This window comes from Thamnophis elegans, chromosome 10 (genome assembly GCF_009769535.1).
Source record: "Thamnophis elegans isolate rThaEle1 chromosome 10, rThaEle1.pri, whole genome shotgun sequence".
In the NCBI taxonomy this organism is placed as follows: domain Eukaryota; kingdom Metazoa; phylum Chordata; class Lepidosauria; order Squamata; family Colubridae; genus Thamnophis; species Thamnophis elegans.
The window spans coordinates 43944540-43968906 of NC_045550.1; the positions used below are offsets into that span (position 1 = coordinate 43944540).

Here is a 24367-nt window from a genome sequence, read left to right on the forward strand (position 1 = left end):
GCCCCTGTGAAGTATCTTCAGAGCTGTACTAAGCAGTATACAGTATATTCCGGTGATATTCCTACCCTGTTTCCCTGAAAATAAGACCTTCCCGGATAATAAGCCCAATTGGGCTTTTGAGCACATGGGCTAAAATAAGCCCTCCCTGAAAATATTGCAACACATCAGCAACCATGAGGTGACCACGCTCACCACCTCCTGCATCTCAAAAATAATAAGACCTTCCCAAAAATAAGGCCAAGCGCTTATTTCAGGGAGAGGGGAATAAGACTCTGTCTTATTTTTTGGGAAACACGGTATCTCATAGCATATTTTCCACTAAGAACAATTTATGCATCTAATTTTCTGTTGCACTCATTTTTCTCTTGGTTTGAGTAGAACAGTTTGTTATTATAGTCTGCATTACTAACTTAGCTTGATAACAGTTGCAAAGGCAATATTTCTTAGAATAAACAGCTTGGGAATTCTGTCATCTAAATTGCCAATGTACAGTAAAAAAAAAAAGATTGTTTTTAGAAGCATTTGGTTCTTTATAGGCCTTAATAAGCAATAGCATTAGCATAACAGTAGCATTTAGACTTATAGAGCTTCATAGAGGTTTACAGCCCTTTCTAAGCGGTTTACAGAGTCATCATATTGCCCCCAACAATCTTGGTCCTCATTTTATCGACCTTGGAAGGATGGAAGACTGAGTCAACCCTGAGTCCAGTGAGATTTGAACTGCCAAATTACAAGCAGCTAGCAGTCAGCAGAAGTAGCCTACAGTACTGCATTTAACCACTGCACTACCGCGTCTCAATAGCTATGCCAAGATCAAAAGGAATTGCAGAATATTGTACCTATATTTCTAGAGTGATGTATTCTGAGAATGTTTTGGTTTCTTTTGATATTGACTGAGATCCTCGTCACTTGTCTTCAAAAGTAATTGCAAGAAAATTGGCAAATTAGCATCTCAAGGTAAATATAATGTGTTAGTTGTCAGGTTGTATATCAAGTAATGCTGTAAAATGCATCAGAAAATTTGCTCGCTTCTACCAAAGAGTTCTTGAATTATTGTCTACTTCTCTAATTGTTTTTAAAATAAATTAATGTATAGGCCATGTCTTGGAACATGAGAAAATGTTCTCTTGGTTCATGGAGAGAAAATCTGTGTGGTCAGTAGGTGTTCGAAAACCATTTGATGGCATATAATCAATCAATCAATCAATCAATCAATCAAGGGAACATTGCCTTGTATCAATGAAAAGACTTGCACATCTCAGTGACATTCAGCTATACCATTAGGATTATATACTTTCAAAAGGGTACCCATGATAGACCAGTCATTGAAAATGGAGCAGATAGAATACAATCCATTTGAAAAAATGGGAACCCATGGCAGAATTCTACCAAGAAAACCACATAGATTTTCAAGGCCAGGACAATGTCAATATGGCACTGGAAGATGAGTCTTACAGGTTAAGAAGATATAGAAGGAACATTCAATGAGAAAGTATTCCACTGCAAAGAACAAAGGACAAATTGGAATAGTTTTTATGTTGGCGATGTGCCTGGATTCAGATTAAAAGAACATCCAGCTGCTGATGTCAAAAGCATGAATTAAGGCAAACGTCAGATGTGTCAGGATTCACCACGTTGACATTCTAGGATCAGCAAAAACATCCTCAAATGATATTACATTATAGAAGAATGGAATGCTGAAATTGGAATAAAATAGCATTTGCACTAACAGGAAAAACAGTGTTTTGCCACATTTTAGCAGTTTATAATATCAAAATACACTAGAAAGCAACAATACGAGTACATTTGTCACAGGATGGTCAATATTGGAATCAAATTATAAGTATAATCTTTATTGTCATTGTACTTAAATACAACAAAATTGATTAAGTATGTAGTGTGCAAGCAAGGATGGAGGAGCTTTCTTCAGGCATCAAAAATGAGGCAAGAGGCTGATTGTGGTTCAGATCATGAAATAATTCTTAGATAATTACCAATAAAGTACAATAAAAACTGGCCAACAAGAAATGGTAATCTTATCAGTAGTCTGCATGGTAATGCAATGAAGATAAATAATAGATTTAGACTTGATAAATAGAGTGTTTGAAGAGCTGTTTTGAAATTTATGGCATCATTAAAGATGAGATAAAAAAATACCTTGAATGAAAAATAACAAAAAGAAGATGAAATGTCCATTTGCCAGTATAGTAAAAAGGGCTGGCAAAAGGTAGAAGATGATAGTGAAAATTTACCCAACTAAACACTAAGTTCCAGAGAGGAGCAATAGGGAAGGAAGTATATTTTAAAAAGCAATGCAAAGAAATTGAGGATAATTGTTCTGGAGGTGCTAGTTATTTCAGATATTTATATAAATTGATGCAAATTATGTGCAAAGAAGAAACACTAAATGACAAAGAAAATAAAAATATCTCTCTCCCCCTCTCTCTTCCTCTGCCTCTCTGTCTGTCTGTCTCTGCTTCTGTCTCTATAGTTTGATTTCTGAACTAGAGTCAGGGATCTGGAAAGTGAAGTGAAATAGACTATTGCGAATATTGCTAACAATGAGTTGTGAGATTTGCTGAAACATCAGTTAACTGTTTAAAGCTTATTTTCTTTTCTTATTTTATTAATTAAATTTATATACCACCCATCTTCTGGCTCAAGGCAGCTTTAAGATGATATGATTAAAATGCTAACGGTTTGCTGCTTGTAGACTGATACAAAAAAAATCTTTATTCCAATATTAAAATGAACAGTGGTAAAGAATGCTCAAATCACAAGTTGCATTTATCTCACATGGCAGTAAGAAAATGCTCAATTTTTCCCCTATTCAGGCTTTAGCTGCACAGAAAGCATCACAAGATGTTTAAGTTGGATTCAGAAGAGGCAATAGCATCTGATATTATATTGCAAACATCTGATGGATAATGGAAAAGACACGGGACCTTCAAGCATACATTAATATTTTTTTGCTTCATTAATTATACAACTGCCTTCATCTCTACAAACCACAACAAAAAACCTTAAAAACACTGGATTACCTTATCTATCTGTTGAATAATTTATGCAATCATCAGGAAATAACTGTTAGAAGGAATATGGAGCAACTACATTGTTCAAGATGGAAAAAGGAGCAGGCTAAGATTATATGCTGTGGTTTCTTAAAAAAAAAATGTTTATGCAGAGTGCCCGAGAAGGAAAAACAGAAACTGAAATGAAGGTTGTTAGGAGAAACATCAGCAACCTCAGATATGCTAATGATGCCATTTTGATGGCTAAAAGGAAAGCGGAAGTAACTAAAATAAGTTACTCTTATTGAAAGTAAAGGAGTCAGCTGGTCAATATTTCTTTAAAAAAAGATTCCTTCAACAAGCAATGACAGCCCAATGTGAACAGACAATAAGGAAAGTGAAGTAATAACAGACTTCATTTTCCTAGGCTCAAAGATTCACAGTGGTAGTCATAAAATAAAGTGACATCTGCCATGGCAAATCCAGACAAAATGCTAAAGTGTAAGGATATCACACCAACAGCAAAAATATGTTTTGTCAAGATTCTGTTTTTTTTTTTAGATGAAACATGTACTTTGAAAGCTTGTTTATTAGAATGGTTGAACAAAAAAGTGACGCCTTTGAATTGTGGTACTGGGAAAATTGAGAATATTTTTTGTAAGAACAAATAATTCAATGCTCTATAAAACTACAGAGCTCACAGGAAGATGAAGGTAAAGGTTAAATATTTTGGACCTATACCATGAAGACAAGAGTTACTGGGGAAGATCCAGTGCTTGTTGAATCAGAAACAATTAGAGAAAAGTCTGACAGAAAACAAGATGGAAAAATACTGTTATTGAGCTAACAAGAATTGAAAGGAGAACTTATTGATAGACAGTCTTGGTAAACTGATATCCATTGTGCTACAAAGGCAACAAAATAATTAGCAATTACATATTGGGCGTATAATTAAATACTTGTGAATTGTGAATAATTAGACAATAGAAAGTTAAAGTTCATTTAATGACTGGCATAAAGGGTGGTGAAATCGGGAGAGGCTCACTTATTGACTCATCACTTAGTGATAGAAGTTCCAGTTGTGGTTGTAAGTTGAGGACTGCCTATAAAGGGACCACTCTAAGCTTTGATTCAGCAAGCCCATATAATAGTTGTACTGTATACTATTTCCTTCTCTAGTGATTACCGTATATACTCGAGTATAGGCCGACCCGAATATAAGCCGAGGCACCTAATTTTACCACAAAAAACTGGAAAAGTTATTGACTCGAGTATAAGCCTAGGGTGGGAAATGCAGCAGCTACCGATAAATTTCAAAAATAAAAATAGATACCAATAATGCCATTGCCCATTGAATAACATATACAGCCTGCCTGTGCCCATTAAATATACAGTAGCCATTGTAAAAATTTGCTCTGCATAACAAATTATTATCACACAATACCGGTGTATTCAATGAAATACTTCACTCACCTCATGATGCTGATGTCCCGCTGTGATGATGATGTCCCGCCTCCTATGACACATGGCACAGTGATTCCTATCATTGGATCACTGTACCAGAGGAGGTGGGACATCGCTATGTGGCTGCTTGCCATAACAAGGAGGAGGTGGGACATCGTTGCAGAGCGGCAGGAGGGGGAGGAAGGGGAATCGTAAGATAGCCCTGCATTACATTAGAACGTGAGGAGGGGGGATGGTGCGGTGCACGCTGCGCGGCAAACTGACACAGAGGGAGGGGAAACTCACAGGGGCGCTGGGCCATTCACGAGTGTCACCCAGCGGCATGGCCCCGCCCCTTTTTCTCCTCCATTTCGGACAAATTTTTCACTGACTCGAGTATAAGCCGAGGTGGCTTTTTTCAGCCCAAAAAGTGGGCTGAAAAACTAGGCTTATACTTGAGTATATACAGTATATCCGATAGGGCTAAGGATCCTGAGAGGGTCTATGTTTTTCCTTTCTCAAGAAATAGATTTAAAATGAAGATTAAATACAATTCTTATTCTGCTTCTGGTTAAAATGCATTAATGAAAATGCACTTAAAATACTATAAAATTGGCAGGCTGCAACAAAGCTTTTTAATATATGCTTAAAACCTAAACATTTATACCTATCTGTGTATTTAAGTTCATGCTTAAGTGGTTTGCGGATCAATGCCCATATGAAGTAAAGCTGGAAGCATAACTCAGTTGCACTTGAAAGTTGCCATTATAAGTTATACTGTACCTTGACATTTGATTAATTTTAATTTGTATTGGACTTTAGGATATTAGGATTCTGATTTCATTCTTACCTGGCAAAGGATTCTGATAATCAGTAATGTCATCTTTGCCCCATTAAGAATTTTGATTGACATAGATGAAACGTCTGTCATTTTTTTTATCCTAAAAGAATTTAAAATATGCAATCATAAGTAAACTGAACTAATTGCCATGTTTTGTATAAGATGTTTTATAATTTAGATTGCATAATGTTGATGTAGTTCTGCAAAACAGATAGGATGAGTTCTCGTCTATTACATTGCATGAAGGACTTTTTAGAAGAGCATCTCTTCCCAGCAACTGATACTAGAGATTAAATAATGTTAGTGCTTATTTGGAAAATCACATAGTTGGTAAGTGTTCCTGGCCACAACAATTTTGATTATGAACATCCTGTAACTGATAGCACAATGAATGCAGCTATATAGTACAGGAATACTGAGTGTTCTTCCAGCACAATATTTTTTCTTTCTCAACAGAGTGTGTAGAGAGTGTGCAACTGATTTTTTCGGATGGCTTTCTCTGTTTCTGCTGCTCTCTTTCCAAACTGTCATACTATAAGAAATTATCTCCCAAGAGCTGAAATTCCATAATAGCATAAGCCAGAGCTGCTGCCTTTTTAAAAAAAACTAATGCCAACTAACCACCTAAAACTATCCACTAGAGCAGCGCTCACCAAGTGGTGGTCCAAGGACCAGTGGTGGTCCATGAGAAAATTTTGGTGGTCCGCAGAAAATTTATTTGCATTTTTTATATTGCACTGAATACTGTTTATCTTTTTTTTTTAAAAAATCATATTAATGGTCCGCAAGATTTAAAATTATGAATTTAGTGGTCCCTGAAGTCTAAAAGGTTGGCGAGCCCTGTGCTAGAGGGTATCATAGCAACTTCTGTGAAATAAAACCAGTACAGATATTTTGAATGAGATATTATGTTTTGTATTACCTTCTTAGATTGCATATATTTGGCTGATACATTTTAGATTTCAGTATAACGTGTTAATTGTATTAATTTTCAATATACTGATGACATTCAGTTATACATCACTGGCTAGGCTAGGCAAGAGATTATTTGGAGGTGTAGAATTGGTACTCAGAACTTGGAGGGAATAGATGGGATAAAACAAGCTCGGATTAAATCCTAGCAAGGTGGAAATACTGTAGTTTCAGGAATTGCTAGGTCTGATTCAATTAAAGTGATAGCTCTGGGCCAAGCTCCCTTCCCCTCGGCTATAGAGCCGAAGTGGCGCAGTGGTTAAATGCAGCACTGCAGGATACTTCAGCTGACTGCAGTTCTGCAGTTCGGCTGTTCAAATCTCACCGGCTCAGGGTTGACTCAGCCTTCCATCCTTCCGAGGTGGGTAAAATGAGGACCCGGATTGTTGGGGGGCAATATGTTGACTCTGTAAACCGCTTAGAGAGGGCTGAAAGCCCTATGAAGCGGTATATAAGTCTAACTGCTATTGCTATTATACAATATCGCTAATTGCTAACAATCAACCATACTCTCCTTGTATATTTCCAGTTCTGCAATATATTCTAAATGAGGGTGCTATCGAAGGAAATTGAGAAACTGCAATTGATAGAGACCACAGCAATCAAGCATTTACACAGAGATACTTAAGCTTTGATTGCTGCACTGGTTATTTATAAAGTCCCAAACTCAGTCTAAACTGTTCTAAAGTTGTTGTATAGTGCAGCACTGGTAATTGGAGGGCTGGTTAGTTCAGAATGATTTTTCCTGGCCCGTGACTTGTCACCTGGTGAGTTATTGTGCAAGTGTACTAGCCTGATTGTGGGAGGAGGCATGGCTGCAATCTTTATTCAGGCTTTGGAATACCTTTCGTGCAAAGAAATGTCATTATCTTTCTGCAATCATCAAAATTACTTTATTTGTAATCAATATGGAACTGTGCTGCTATTTTATAGTTTCTGTTAATTATATTACATTTTTATTTATACTGCACAACCCACCAGAACTGTAAAAAAAAAAATTCTTAATTTTCCCATGTTATGTCAAAATGCTAAACGTATCTTTTGAAATTGGTTTTCAGGGCTTCCTAATAAATTCAAAACCTGAGAATGCCTGTGAGCCTATAATTGGTCCACCTCTGAAGGATAACTCATCCCGTGAATTCATTGTATTAATCAGAAGGCTTGATTGCAATTTTGATATAAAGGTAGGTAACCTTTCATGTCTTCGATTCAGACATGTATGTAGTTTCTGAAGCTTCAAAATTATGTTTAAATACGCTGCTTGAAAAGAGTCACACTGTTGAGTCCATATGCATAAATCAAATTTGGGCAAGTTGCCCTCCCAAATTTCTTCTTGCTGAAGTTTGTTGGAACTATGTGTCATTGTTTTGAGACAGGTAACACCTTGCAAACTAGTACACAATGCAATTTAAAATACACAGAAAGAAACCCGCTCTAAAAAAGACAGAAAATTATTCTCTCTTTTTTCTATTTTTCTCAAGACATAATAGCATTCAGGTTGCCAGAAAACGTTGAATGTTTCAAAAAAATGTTTTTGCTATACTTTTAATTAAATGGTTTTAGAGCTATCCATCAATTTCTCTTATATGTCAACCATTGTGGGGAGAAACTCCTTTTCTTCTGCAATCACTTAATGTGCAATATTTGCATGTCTTTAATGAAGGGCTTGCAACTTCTTTTTTTTTGTGGGTACCAGCAACCTGTACTGTATACTTTTGAAAATAAATGACATTTTTTATATTTTCAGAAGTGTAAGAGTTGGCACTTGGCTTTGTTCCAGAATGCAACTGCTTCATTTTTTTAGTCTTCTTAAGACAAGAGTTTAAACTACAGTAAAATGCAGCATAACTTACACATTAAAATACATGCTGAACATGACATGGATTTCTGGGATTAGTGAACAGAGATGAAGATAGCATATTCTTAAAATTAATACATTTGCCAGTCCTAGGCTTATTTTTCCCTCTCCAACTTTACTTTCCTGTTTCAAGTAAAAATAATCCAGGATCTGAAATTATGTTTAATTCCAATTTTTCTAACCACTTCCAAGCATATCACAATATCTAACACATAAAACTGTGGCTTGGACAAAATCCGTTGCTGTGGTTTATAAAGTAAAGCAAGTATAAAAAGAAAAATGTGTTGTAAAACTTAGGTGTATAGTGTGTTCATATGATTGAGGACGCCTTGCATGTGCCATTCACATATTTCAGAGCAGTGCTAATAAAATAACAAGCTGGCAGATGACTAGTAATGTTGCTAGAAAAGTGGAATGCAAGGAGTGTGTACTCCCACCACAGTTAATAGGGTGCTATACTGAACACAATGGTTATATGAACATAATTAAAAGTGTGTTTTTGTCTTGTTTTTATTTAAATAGCAGGTCTCAGGAATTTTAAATAACCTGGAGGTGGGATAGGGCGAGCTGATCTCTACAAATGCAAAAGAGAATATTTGCAGAGGTTTGCTCTTCTCCAATGGCTGCTGTTTACACATATGTTAAATTCAGGATTGGAACGTCATCTGACTGCTAGAGGAGAACAATTTTGAATATTCTTAGCATAAAACAAACTGCTAAGAAAAAAAATAGCAATCGAGGGAAAATTCTGCTCTTGCCCAATGCCCACACTATTTTACCTAAATGTTTCTTTTGTTTCCTTACTATCTCAAGCAGTATAGTCAAAATGCTTACTGCTAGATCTACTGAACGTATATGTTGGTCTTAACACAGTGTATGAAAACCATACTTTTTTCCTGTGTGTGTGTGTGTGTGTGTGTGTGTGTGTGGTACTGAACTTTTGCTTAGGAGAAAGTGTATGAATTGCAGTGAATTGTCACGGCCAGAAGAATTTTTGATATAGCTTAACTTTATTTTCTATAGCAGTAGGCTTGTTGCATAGAAATCAGATAGTATAGTTTGAAATAAATCCTGATCACTTCCCAAGCTGCAAACTTCGGTAGTTTCATCCACTATCACTATTCATTATCTTTTAAAAATTGCAATTACTATGTGTAAGCTGTTTTTATATTGAATACTGAAATTAATGCTGCTAAAATATTTATTTTGATTGACAACAGTAGAATAAGGAACAAGCCTTACGGATTATCGGTAGTGTAGGACTTCTAAACAGTGATTTAGTCTAACGTGAGAGGCAGCTTTGTATTCAGGACTCTGTGGATCTAATAAAATGTTTACCTAGGAAGAGGAACTAAACAGCATAGTAGTCAAATGTTAAATAATCTGTTTTATTTATTTATGAAAGTATGTGTAATGAACAATATATACAGTTTATGAAAATTTGCCAATGACAATTTGTAATTGAAATCTTCAATATGTCTACATTAAACTTGTGTACTATAATCATTATCCAAAACATATATGGTAACTAGGGAATACAGCTTATTGAACTGCTTGATTAGACTTACTTCAGAGTAAGCATGTTTGTAAATGTTTTGCACATAGTCATTGCCTGTCCAATGGCAGACCTTAGTTTTAAGATTTAGGAGCAAGGCCTTCTGTGACACTGAACAAATATATACATAAATATATTGGCCATCTCACATTACCTTTTAAAACTAAAGGAGTGACCTTTGGGCTTTTTGCAGACTGCTGATGACAAACTTGAGACTTGAGCAAGCACGATTCCTTCTATAACAACTGTTTTTGCTGCACGACAAGTAATACTCCCTTAAATCTAGTATTAAAAGAAATGGCATGGTTAGGTGGAGCGGTCAAGAAAGTATTGCCTAGGAGCATACACTAAATCTTGTGTACGATAATTTAGAATAGGTCAGATTTACTTCTAGATAAAGTTGTGTAAAATTGTAAACATAAATGCTTGGTTATCTTTATGGACTTTAGATAACTTGACCTTTTCCCTCTCAAATGTACTAATTTTGAAAGCACGTGGTAAGGTTGCTTGAAAAATTTCTGGAACAGGCCATTAATTAGGCAGCTCTTGTAGTATTGTCATGGTTTAAAATGGACTCCTGGCCCCCATTTAAGAACAGCAAACACTCATACGAAAACTATAAGCTAAATATATGCAATTTCTGTAACTTTACAGACTTATCTGAATGATTGATCTCTTATACAAACTTGTCTGAGTTTCTCTCCCATTGAAGAGAGACCAGATCTAGAAAGAGATATTGTAAGGTTTGATTGTCCTTTAAAGCAGCTTATTACCCTTTGAACACAATGTTTGTGGATGAATCAGTGTAAATTTTAAATAGCATTAAATGTGTAGAATTAACTATGGAAATATTTGCTTTCTTTCAATATTGAGCATTATCTAGTGAACGCAGGATGGGACTGTGAAACCAATCAAGTTTAATTCTCAGGATCTATTACATTCTGGATTAGATTGTAAAATAAAAAAGCTGATGTTGGAAACAGCTAATTTGTCTTTTGTAGAACACAGTGAATTTGCTTGGGGCGAAAAGAGGTTTCAGCGATATTCCTACTTCTAAATATAGGTAATTGGGACAAAGTATTGTGCTCAGCGGTACTATATCAAAGTTCCAATATCAAGAGTCATTGACACCAGGGTGGCAAAAAAACAAGATATACTGTATATCACCCACTTTATTTTGTACAGTTTGCATAGTATAAGAACAGCACACAAATAAAAGAAGAAATTAGTTTGAGATGACAATACTTTTACGAAGCATATATGGGTGGCAATAATAATGTCATATCTCTAACAAGTACTCATTACAAATGTGTTTGGCATGCAGATTTTGAATGCACAGAATGCTGGGTTTAAGGCAGCAATTGTTCACAATGTTGACTCTGATGACCTCATTAGCATGGGATCTCAAGACAGTAAGTACAGGTATTAATTCTCTCCTGTTTGAAAACTATTCTGTTTCTCATTGGTGATAGCATACCATCTTTTTGTTCCCACTAAGAATTCCCCCCAAAAAATAAATTCTGTTTTAATATGAACTTCATGGACATATCATTACAATCAAATGAGAGGAACACAGAATCAGATGTATTATGCCAAGTACACAAAGATGCTCTTCTATCTTTTAGCCTGTGAATACAGATAGTTTACTTAACAGTAATTAAGACTGGAATTGGGACTGGGATTTCCTTCACTAACAATGTGGTCATAATGCACAATCTCACGTGAATGCGCTGATACAGCAGTTCCAGCAATCCCCAATTACTATTGGTAAATGAATCTCTTGTCAGTCACTGAGGACCTCACATGACTGCAACTTTCAATTTCATGATGGTTCCTCCATTAATTTTGTTTGTGGGAAGCTGGCAGGGAACATAGCAAATCATAATTGACAATGGAATACTGTGACAATTAGAAATCCAGGCTGATTGCCAAACTCTGAGATCACAATCATGTGATCATGGAAACGCTGCGATGGCCGGAACTTTGAGCAGCGGTTGTAAGTACCACTCATTCAGTACCATTGTAAATTTGAATGGTTGCCGAATGAGTGGCCATTGACTGAGGGCCACCAGGATGAGATCTGTTGTAAAGGAACTGCAGTTCCAAAAACACAAAACTGCAATTGGGACAGATTTGAAAATCTGTCATACGCCATGACAAATAGAAGGTTTAATGTGGGGAAAATGCCCAATTAAGTAAGGAATCAAAACATTTAGAGAAGGCAGGCCTTGCTCCCCTCCACTGTGTCCCCACAGTTACTTCCCCCCCCCACATCAGGTCCCCAAAGGGCTTGAGCTCCTGCCCTCCCCCATCACACAATAACCTCTGGTCTCTGGACCTCATATTGGGGAAAGAAAGGCAGACCACTCTATCCCTTAGTGCCCCTCGGCTGCATGGCCGGGTCCTGAAAGTGGCTACCATATTCAGAGCAGCTTCAATTCCTTGCAGTTGCACTAAAATGGCAGCCACTTATGATGTGATTATGCAGCCCAGCAATGAAGCAATCTGCTCTGCTTCGGCATTTTCTGCAGCACTATGCAGACCACATTAGGGAAATATATTGCATATTGCTTCATTGCCGAGGTGGACAGCACATAAATGTAATAAATAAATATTACACTTGGATTAGTGATTACTAGTTATCATCTTTTTTTAAAAAAAAACAGTTGAAATTTTAAAGAAGATTGACATTCCATCAGTTTTCATTGGTGAAACATCCGCGAAATCTCTTAAAGAAGAATTTACTTTTGACAAAGGGTATGTATAAGATATCTCACATTTTTTTTACTATGGTGATGTACAGAATGAAATATTCAGTTTGAGTGTAGGGATATTATGTTTTGCTCTCTTTTGATGGTGTAATTGCCAAACATTTAAGTATTTTCTCATGTCAAAACTTTTTATTTTCCTATGAAAGTTATACAAAATTTACAGACATAAGTGTTCACATTTTAAACAAATTTATAGAAGGGTTTTGATGTTATCTATCTTCTAAAGTTATATGATTTTATTTTAAAATAATGCTGGCTTTTATGGGCAATTTATGTGAACATATACAATATAAAAGTGATCTGTGTAAATTCAAAACTTCAAAGAAATATACAACCAAATGTAACAAGTGTTTTAGCAGAAGAAGAATGAAGTATTTTTAGATTTACTTTTTTATCATATGCAGTATTACAGATATTCTTCTCTCTATATCTTTTTTAGTAGAATTTTTACAATAAATTGTTTTTCCTTTCTTTCATAGAGCCCATATTGTGCTAATCCCAGAGTTCAGCCTTCCTTTGGAATATTATCTAATCCCATTCTTAATAATTGTGGGAATCTGTCTCATCCTTATAGTTATATTCATGGTAGGTATAATCTTTTCTCATTATGTTATCTTTAGATTGTCTCTACATATATAAACACATTTTTTATTGTTGAAGTCAGTTTATTTTAATGTTTATTGTTTAGTGTATGCCTTTGTGAAAGATATTGCAGGCATTATGTAAACTATACATTAGAATCTTTAGTATAGCTTTAAAAAGCTGTTTGGGTTCACAGATTCATCAGTTTCAGGAGAACTTCCTTAGGGATATTATTTATATTCAACTTAATATGAATGTAAAACCTACTGCATGCCCCATACCATGTTTCATGTGCAGATACTATAAACCCAAACTTTAATTAAAATATGCTTGTTGCTTCTGATGACATATGAAGCTTATAATTTTTGTCACTATTCTTTTTTGTTTTAGGAATGGAGTAGACAAGAAGTTGAATATCATAGTAGAATATTAAAAGCAAATTAAAGGTTAAAATCATTTTTATGTTGCGGGTTAAAGGAACTATGATTCCAGATATTTTCAAATATATCTGGAACACGAGTTTTATTATGTAAGATTAATGAATCAGACCTTTGTTAAGAATTTTATTTATTTTTCATGACTAGTGGAGCATTTTTTGTATGAAAATTAATGCATTTCTTTTATATAAGCAAATGAACAAAAAGTAGCTAGTACTTAGAGTAAAAGATAACCATAAGAAAAGGATTTTGTGTCAGGAATCAAATAACTGGTCTTTAGTGTAGAAGAGTTGCCAGGCAGTGAATCTGCTTGCTATACTGGATGTAATCCTATTGGTATACCACCAACTTTTTACATAGATTCAGAATAATAAAACTATAAAATCTTCATTACAAATTATTACTAAAATTGTAATACTATTTTTCTACCAATTTATAAAAATTGAATATAAAGAGCAAGCAGGCTTTTATGGTAGACTTTGTAAGATTATCCCTAGGAGATAGTTGTTGAGTTAGAAGGTATATTAAACTTCTGTGAATCAAGGTGGCTCCCATATACCATATTTTTCACTCCATAAGATGCTCCTGACCATAAGACACACCTAGGTTTAGAGGAGGAAAACAAGTTAAAAAAAAAACCTGCCTCTGCCTCCCAGCATCCATCCAGTATTCATCTGGCTAGTGTTCCTTGCAGCAGACAGCCTGCCTCTTCCATGTCTGCTGCCTCCGTGGGGGAACTCTGGAGCCTCCGCCTCCAAACAGCTGATTGACGGTTGGATCAGTCTCCCAGAATACCATCGATCAGCTGTTCCAGGTGGTGGGGATTGCTGCCGTTGTTAACCGCTGCTGATTATCACCCATATTCGCTCCATAAAATGCACAGACATTTCTACCCACTTTTGGGAGGAAAAAAAGTGTGTCTTATGGAGCGAAAAATACGGCAATATAAAAACAAAAATGAAACAGTTTAGAGATGTAAAAAAACGATCTGAAATTCTGTCTGTGTTTTGCACATCTTTGGAACAGTAGAAGTAAGTGGTTCTTACAGTTACCAAATGTTTTTCTTAGCAGTTCATAACTTCTGAAAGTTTAAGCATTATTGTATTTTGTTAACTGAGGATTTGGATAAGAATTTACATATCTTACTGTTGTATTTTATAAATAGTTTTATTATACTTCCTTCTTTAGGCAACTCAAAAAAATTCAGTAGTCTCATACTTTCCTTATTTTATTTTTCCCTGTCTTTCAAGATAACAAAATTTGTTCAGGACAGACACAGAGCAAGAAGGAATCGTCTTCAAAAGGATCAGCTTAAGAAGCTTCCAGTACATAAGTTCAAGAAAGGTAAGTGACATGTTTTAGAACTTTTAAAATAATCTCTACTCTGAGTTTTAAACACTGTGTTACAGCTGCAGAAAACAATTGGATAATGTTTCACACACAGACAAACACTAATGCTTTCAGACATGGATAGTTTTGGTTCAGGGTATAAGATTGCTAGGCAAAGCTCTTGACCAAAGTCTAGAGTAGATAAGAACAGAACACATGTTGTTCCTTTCAGCACCCTGACCCAACGTCCTCAGTTAAAAACTACTCTGTAGAAGTCATAGAAAGAAGCACTTTGGTGAGCAGCTGTGGGAGGCACAAATCAGCAAAAATAGTCTTTTTTATTTTCTAGTGGGAACAGTTTATTGTATTGTACATTCTGTATTTAATCTGCAAGCTTTCTATTTAGACCACCAACTAACAGGAGCACTAAAATATTCCTTTGTAGCCAGTGTGAAGATATGCTAGTAATCTGAATTTATGATTTATAAACTAATGAGTCATTGATGTATTACTGGAATTGATTAAGTCTTTTTAATAATTACTTAGAATGTAGCTGCATGATGTAAGAAAGCAGGATGTAAATATACTACAAATAAAACATAAAAATGTTTCAAGATAAATACTGCTAGATAAAGTAGAAGAATGTGGGCTAGACAGCATCACCACCAGATGGATTCATAACTGGCTGACCAACCGCACTCAACATGTAGTCTTCAATGGAACTGCATCTACATGGAGGGAGGCATGCAGTGGAATACCCCAGGGCTCTGTTTTAGGCCCAGTACTCTTCAACATCTTCATCAAAGATTTGGATGAAGGAATAAATGGGGAACTCATCAAATTTGCAGATGACACCAAGCTAGCAGGAATAGCCAACACTCCAGAGGACAGGCTTAAGATACAGAAGGATCTTGACAAACTTGAACATTGGGCACTATCTAATAAATGAAATTCAATGGTGAAAAGAGTAAGGTTCTACATTTAGGCAAGAAAAATGAAATGCACAGGTACAGTATAGGTGGTAGCTTGCTCAACAATAGTAACTGTGAAAGGGATCTTGGAGTTCTAGTGGACAACCATTTAAATATGAGCCAGCAGTGTGCAGCAGCTGCCAAAAAAGCCAACACAGTTCTAGGCTGCATAAATAGAGGAATAGAATCAAGATCATGTGAAGTGTTAATACCAGTTTATAATGCCTTGGTAAGACCACACTTGGAATACTGCATTCAATCTTGGTCGCCACAATATAGAAAAGATGTGGAGACTCTAGAAAGAGTGCAGAGAAGAGCAACAAAGGTGATTAAGGGACTGAAAACTAAAACATATGAAGAACGGTTGCAGGAACTGGGCATGTCTAGTTTAATGAAAAGAAGGACTAGGGGAGACATGATAGCAGTGTTCCAATATCTCAGGGATTGCCACAAAGAAAAGGGATTCAAATTATTCTCCAAGGCACCTGAGGGTAGAACAAGAAGCAATGGGTGGAATCTAATCAAGGAGAGAAGCAACTTAGAACTGAGGAGAAATTTCCTGACAGTTAGAGCAATTAATCAGTGGAACAGCTTGCCTCCAGAAGTTGTGAATGCCCCAACACTGGAAGTCTTTAAGAAGATATTGGATAGCCATCTGTCTGAAACGGTATAGGGTTTCCTGCCTAGGCAGGAGGTTGGAGTAGAAGACCTCCAAGGTCCCTTCCAACTCTGCTGTTGTATTGTTTAAATATTGTAATTTCAAGAAGGGCGATAATGGATTTTTCTTTATTCTATGGCATATGACAGCTTAATTCAATGAAATTTGCCCTCCTATATGATATGAATAATATAAATAGCTTACAAAAGTAATTATTTGTCAGCAGTCATGCAATAACAGCTCTTAGAAGAAATAAAGGAGTTCTGTATTTCAAGTACAGAATGATATCTTCTACTCAGGACGTTAAGGTTTTTGATGTTTGCTGTAAAAAAGAGAAAATAACTTTGCTGTATACGCTGAATCTGTTTTCCCCCAGTGCTTTGACAACTGTTTGGGATTCTGATTTGCAGAATTTTTAGCTAGCATGCCAGCAGTTTCAAAGAATATGCTTCCACATATCTGAAGGACATGTTATTGAGAAAGTATACACTGTATTAAGTTGTCAGAAATCATTCATTAAAAAAACTGAATAGGATCTTTCCTTTGACATGTGCTTGAACTGAATTTTTCCATTGTATTTTGTACTTTTTCTTCAATGTGTACTGTTCAATGAGTTTTTGAGGGTTTTTGCTTTACAACATGGCATAATTCAATGGACCATTTGTTGTAGTTTATAAACAGAGCTATAGCTGCATAATGCTACTATCAACAGAAGAAATATATAAGACATTATGTGAGTTCAAAAGGTGGCTTAAGATGCTGAGCTTTTTGATCAGAAAGGTTCGGCAGTTCGGTGGGTTCGAATCCCTAGCGCCACACAACGGAGTGAGTTCCTGTAACTTGTCCCAGCTTCTGCCAACCTAGCAATTCAAAAGCACGTAAAAATGAAAGTAGAAGAATAGGAACCACATTGGTGGGAAGGTAACAGCATTCCGTGCACTTTCAGCATTTAGTCATGCCAGCCACATGACCATGGAGACGTCTTCGGTCAGCGCTGGCTCTTCGGCTTTGAAACGGAGATGAGCACCGCCCCCTAGAGTTGGGAAGGACTAGCACATATGTGCGAGGGGAGCCTTTACCTTTACCTTATGAGTTCAAAGCAAAACTCTAGCTTGCATGTTGTTTGCCCTTGATAAATATTTTGCATTATTCATAATATTGTCAGTAGCACTACTGCAAAGCAGATATTTGGTTGAAAAGTGCATTTGACATTATGTGCAAAATTAACATGTTAATTGTATTAATTATCAATATACCAATCACAATTAGTTATACATCACTGGCTAGGCCAGGCAAGAGATTCTTTGGAGGTGTAGAATCGGTACCCAGAACTTGGAGGGAATAGATGGGGTAAAACAAGCTCAGATTAAAACCTAGCATGGTGGAAGTACAGTTGCAAGAAAAAGTATGTGAACCCCTTGGGATTACGTGGAGTTTTGCATGAATTGGTCATAAATGTGCTCTGAACTTCATCTAAGTCACAACAATAGAAAAACTCAGTCTGCTGAAAATAATACTATACAAACATTAGATGTTGCCATGGTTTAATTGAGCATAACATGTAAACATTCACAGTGCAGGGAGGAAAAAGTATGTGTGCCCCTAGCCTAATGACTTCTCCAAGAGCTAATTGGAGCCAGGAGTGAGCCAACCTTGACTCCAATCAGTGTGATGATATTGGATGTGTTGCTGACAGCTGTCCTGCCCTTTAAAAACACATACTTTACTTCAAAAGCACAGAGTACGCCTTCTGGAGTGGCCCAGTCAGAGTCCTGACCGCAACCCGATTGAAATGCTGTGGCATGACCTTAAGAGAGTGATTCACACCAGACATCCCAAGAATATTGCTACACTGAAACAGTTTTGTGAAGAGGAGTGGTCTAAAATTATTCCAGATCGTTGTGCAGGTCTGATCTGCAACTACAGGAAACGTTTGGTTGAGGTTATTGCTGCCAAAGGAGGGTCAACCAGTTATTAAGTCCAATGGTTCACATACTTTTTCCTCCCTGCACTATGAATGTTAACATATTATATTCAATTAAACCATGGCAACATCTAATGTTTGTGTAGTATTATGTTCAGCGGACTGTGTATTTCTATTTCTATTGTTGTGACTTAGATGAAGTTCAGAGCACATTTTATGACCAATTCATGCAAAACTCCACGTAATCCCAAGGGGTTCACATCCTTTTTCTTGCAACTGTACTTTCAGGAACTGCTAGCTCTCATTCAATTAAAATGATAGTTCTGGGCCAAGTTCCCTTCCCTCCTCAAAAGTTAGTAAGCCCTCCTTGCCTTGTGGCTCCTGCCCTTCCTGGACCATGAAATCCTGATGACAATCAACCATACTCTCCTTGTATATTTCCAGATTAATATCTTAATTTTTTCTACAATAATGAAATTCACTATGCAAAGCTGTGTGATCTTTGCTGAATGGTTATATTTCACTGGGCTTAAAATGGACTATTAAAGGATTATGATACAGGTTAAAGTTTCCTTTTTCTTTCCTTTCCTTTTCCCCCCTTTTTGACTTTTCCCTTTTCAACAAATACCGAAGTACAGTAGCAGAACTGAGTTGTAATTAAATGCAACTACTCTATCTAATCAGCCTTTGTGTGGTTGCTGCTTTGGCTGCTGAAAAGTAGAAAATTGCAGAGCAGTCAACTAGGAGCAAAGCTGCTGTTGTAGGCAACAACCTAGACTTACTTCCCAAAGACCGATTAGATCGCACAGGCTTGGCCTTCTCCGGATTCCATCTGCCAGCCAATATCGGCTGGCGACCCCCCGGGGGAGGGCCTTCTCTGTTGCTGCTCCGGCCCTCTGAAACGAGCTCCCCGTGGAGATCCGGACCCTCACTATCCTCCCGGCCTTCTGTAAAGCTACTAAGTCCTGGCTGTTCCGGCAGGTTGGGGGCTGTTGAAGTATCCGGCCCCACTTCAATTGTGAATGTTGCTGTATTTTTAAATTGTTGTATTGTCTTGTATTGTCTTATTTATCCCCTCTCCCTGTTTCATTGTAAGCCACCCGGAGTCCTTCGGGAGTGGGTGGCATACAAAACCAATAAAACTCTAAACTCTAAAAGACTGCTGGAAAGGAAGCTTGTTGTGGCTACTTTGCTCTTTCCTCACTGTAGAACGGGGGACTGCAAACTTGGCAACTTTCCTTGCCAGCTTCCCCACTGAATTCGCTGGCTGATGAATTCTCGGAGTTTAAGTCCCCAAGTCTTAAAGTTGCCAAGTTTAGAGAGCCTTGCTATAGAGCAAGATGGGTCTTAAATTGGTAATACAAGGATTGTTTTTGCCTATACAAGACAAAACAAGGATAAACATGTTCCCCACTACACCTGACATGGAGAAAAGCATTCTCATATAGAGTAGATGATATCAGAGGTCTTGCCCCTTTCCCATCATTTGATTGTCCAAGCAAATAGATGAGTAGATACAGCCCCTAAACCAGACGTAATTCTTTACTTCCAGGGCAGCTCAAGAAACATTAACATTTTGGACAGATAGAAAACTATAAATGTGTCGTCCCCCCGGCATTGGGAGTAGCTATGTGTTCCTTTGGTGTAGATTTGGAATGGCATGATTTCTTTTTTAAAATGACTTTCAGACAGTTACCTCTTTCTTTTCTTTTGCTGCAATCGATTGGATCAAATTTTAGGTGGGTGGAAATAGCTGTTCTTGGTAGGATGCTCCTTTCAGATTCATGTAAGCTGTTGATTTAGCTTTTCCCATTAACACATCCACTCGCCGTATTAAAAAAAAAACCTGTATGCCAGCTGAAAATCCCAGGGCACAAACTAAGAAAACCTTTTTCCCTGGAGATTTGTAAATTATTGAATTGTACTGTATTTTTAATTGAAATTATTTTTAATAATTGCTAATACTTGTTAATTATACATGTACTTTCCAATATACAACATTTAACATATAACATCCAGTCTATTTGAATTCAAAATCACTGCCAGATTATTGTTTAGAGCTACAGGCAGCTGGAACAGTTATAAATATTTGATCAAGGGTGAGTGTTACATTGAATACATTATTAATGGAGTCTGTAAAACAGAGCTTTTCATTTTGGTGGTGCATAATAGAATTAGCAGTAGAACTTACACTCATCTAACTTTCAAGGTTTGAAGGAGATTTTGAATCCGGGGGGGGGGGGTGTGCGTGAATATTTTTTAGTCTTCACATTACAAGCTAAGTTAATTGTAAGACTTTCTGGACTCTGGTATTTTTAATTGTATAGGTAGCCTTCAATTTACGATTGTAATTAAGACCAGAATTACAATCATAAGTCATGCCAGTCATTAAGTGGTCATCACGTGACTGACTTGATTTTACTACATATTTTGTGGTGGTCATTAAGTGACTGCCACAATTGTTAAGTGAACATCATCATGGTTGTTAAACAAACACCAGAATCATTAAGTGAACCAGTTATTCACAGTGGCTGTTTTTGGCTAGAGAGCCAAAAAAGTAAATGTCAATTTCTGGCAAAAGAAAATGTTATAAATTGTGTTCATGTGACCATGGGATGCTACAGATGGCCATAAATGTGGACTGGTTGTTGAGCACCAAAAATGTACTCACATGACCACATTGGATGTGTGTGTATGGATATTTGAACTCTGAATCTGGATCATAAGTATCTTTCTGGGGGTCCATTGTAACCTCGAACACACTCTAAGCAAGGATTACCCAATTTAGTTATAGCTAACTTCTTGATCTTGTTTGATGTATTTTCTATGTAACTCCAGTTGCAAGAATCACTTATAAATATTATCTGTTCAAAACTGTCATAGCTGCCAGTTCTTTAATTGGTGTTGGCCTTCATTCACCTTGAGTTCTTCCCAAGAACCTAGGACAGTGATGGCTAACCTTTTTTGGCTCCCGTGCCAAAAGTGGTGGGAGCTCGGGGATTGTGCACAGGTGTGCCATACCCATAATGCTATGCATGTGACCCCAGCTTGCATGCGCGTGTGACCCCCACTTGCATGCATGCGTGACCAGCGCTCCTCCCTGCTTTTGGCATACTTTTTTCGCCCTCCCCAGGCTCCAGAGGCTTTCTAGGAGTCTGAGGAGGGTGGAAACATCTCCCTGCTGCCGTTCCCCTGGAGGCCCTCTGGAGGCTTCAGGAGCATCCCTGAAGCCTCAGGAGGACAAAAAATGGCCCTGCGGGGAACCCGGAAGTTCGGGAACTGTGACTTCCGGTTTGTCTGTAGGGCCATTTTTTGACACCCGGAGCCTTCAGGTGGCTTCCCTGGAGGGCTAAAAATGGCCCTACAGGCAAACCAGAAGTCCATTCCCGAACTTCCGGTTTGCCTGTAGGGCCTGTTTTTCGCCCTCCAGAGGCTTCAAGGAAGCCTCTGGAGGGCGAAAAACAGTCCCAAAAGAAGACTGAAGTCAGTTGCCCAGTGCGGGCATGCTAGAGCTGACAGGCAACGCCTCGCATGCCCTAACTAATGGTTCCGCGTGCCACCTGTGGCATACGTGCCATAGGTTTGCCATCACAGACCTAGGATATCATAATATATTGGTGTATATGTGTAGATCCAAGTAGTATGGTCTTTTGAAATTGACATGGAAATTTTCTCAATGCAGAGATTTTCTAAATGCCATGCAATATTTTCAGTATGTGCCACTAGCCATTGAACCTCCACGGCTGGTTTATGTCATAATATTTCTGTTTTCAGTTGATGATACTTGTCCAATTCTGTCCAAAATGTCCAATTCTTTGTCTTGCATTGTATTATCCCCTGGTACTGCCATATCTATTCTTTATTATTTTCATTCATTGAATAATAATTAAATTTATATGACTTCCAACTCATACATGGTACTTAGCTTATAGCATTAAAAATCCACAACTTAAAACCCATAAAGCATCACCTTCTTCTCCCCCCTCCCCAAGGGGAATGAAGGTGTAGTTTGCCTCACAAGCAAACAGACAGTCAGACATACAAGAATGGCAGAAGTAGCATTAACACGTGACTCCCTTGTAGCAATTTCTGATTCCCACCCCACCCTCCCTGCTTAGGTCTTTTTCTGATGCTCATAAGTTCTACAGAAGCTCCCTCAAAGCTCCTGTGTTCTTTAAATGCCTGCTGCTTTGCTCCAAATCCCTACCCTTCAGATGATTTTATTAGACATGGTAGCGTAATCATTAGAATGCAGTATTTCCAGGCAAACACTGTCCATAGCCAGGAATTCAATCCTGACCAGTTCAAGGTTGATTCAGTTTTCCATTCTTCTGAGATTGGTAAAATGAGGAGCCAGACTGTTGGGGGCAATATGCTGACTCTGTTAACCACTTAGAGAGGGCTGTAAAACATTGTGAAACAGTATATAAGTCTAAGTGCTATTGCTGTTGCTATTAGGCTTAACCAATAGTAGAAGGACCATAATTGCCTCCCGGTTCTGTCCTGGTCCAGCAGGAAAGCTGGAAAGATAACACTTCATTTGTAAGAGGCAAGAGAGGCCATCAGTCATATTGCTGTACAGAAGAACAATGCAAGTTCAGAAAACGTGCTTTGAAACAGAAGTATCTTGTTCTGCACTCAAAATAAAACATTTGAAATATGCTGATTGTAATATGAGTGCAGAGTCCTTGAAGGAATTATTTTGAGTGTGAAAACAAAATATTTTTGTATATTAGCATATTTGAACTGTGTGGACTCCTCTGTTTCCAGAATGACTCTTTTCAAATCTCCTCCCTATTAGAAGCAGTCTAATAACATGATGATAATTGTTTTTCGAGTAAGGGCTACATACACTATGATTCTTCAATTTATCGGACTTAGAAGGGCAGAGCAGATACTTTTATTACTTTACAGAAATAATTGTCTGAAAAATGGAAGCTAACTAACTACTTAAGGGTTTATAGATATCCCTTATAATTTTTGTTTTAGCATTAACAAATTGCAGGGTATGTCACAGTGTAACACCCTAGTTCAAATATAACTTGATTTCTATTGCATTAAACTAAAGGTCATCTTGTTTGCACATTTCTCCATTCCCAGCTTAGAAATATAAATTCTCAATTAACATTTTCACATTAATGCTGCTTATACTTACTGTGACTATACATTGATTACATTGTAAGTAAAAGAGCTACAAGAATAATATTGGTAATTTATAATCTTAATGTGCTTTGTTGGGTACTTACAGACCTAATTGCCTACAGTATGTGAAGCATTCTTTGTGTAGTTAGGCAAATTTCTTGCCACTTCACAGTATTTGCAGACTTATAGATATTTGATTTAAAAAAAACAAATCTTTCTGTTTCCCCAACAGTTTTAATTTGGGAAGCATCAAGGCAGAACTTACTCTCCCGTTAATAGTTCAGTTGTCCGTGCTAAAATATCAACCAAGTGGCTTGTAAAATTGTGTGTGCTAACCTCCCAGAGGAAAACAAAGGTGATTAGGGAAAAATGTAACACAAAAAGGGTTGTTACCTTCTTTAATCAAAGACATTGCTATGAGAACGATGGCGTCTAAACAAAGCAGGCCCATGTAATCCCTGTGGTTCCTGGCACGAAGAAAGTTGTACCTTAAAAAACCTAGTTCAGAATTAGCTCTTTTGTGATACTATATTTGGCAAGAGACTAGCCAAAATTGCCATTTGTTGAAGATAAGATTTCCCAGGGCACTAATGCAAAATCCATTAGCACCAATTACAGCTGGTCAAACTCTGTTGACACTGAAGGGTTAACTAGTTTTTCTTCTTAATTTCATATTTGGATGGCAGATTTGGAGAAGTATAATCTTGGTGTTAGGCATTCCTTCATTTTCTTTCAATTATAACACATTCTGATTGCCTGCAAACTTTATTCTCTTCTTTGCATTCAGATGAGACTAATTAGTGAAACTTTTTAGAAAAAGAGAGGGATACTTTCATCTCCCAACTGAATTTTTGTATTAAATCTGAGCTAACA

At 37.1% G+C, this 24367-nt stretch overlaps 1 protein-coding gene across 3 annotated transcripts in view; it reads left to right on the plus strand.

The window, feature by feature from the left end:
* RNF13 (ring finger protein 13) overlaps positions 1 to 24367 on the plus strand; it is a 52588-nt gene that overhangs the window by 21795 nt on the left and 6426 nt on the right. Inside the window, exons 4-8 of one of the 3 annotated variants that reach the window (XM_032225012.1) lie at positions 7326 to 7451; positions 11005 to 11092; positions 12347 to 12437; positions 12931 to 13036; positions 14721 to 14814. In XM_032225012.1, the coding sequence (XP_032080903.1) occupies positions 7326 to 7451; positions 11005 to 11092; positions 12347 to 12437; positions 12931 to 13036; positions 14721 to 14814 (505 nt within the window). Of the gene's footprint in view, positions 1 to 7325; positions 7452 to 11004; positions 11103 to 12346; positions 12438 to 12930; positions 13037 to 14720; positions 14815 to 24367 lie in introns of those variants that run through there. The other 2 variants (XM_032225013.1, XM_032225014.1) reach the window with 2 other exon arrangements.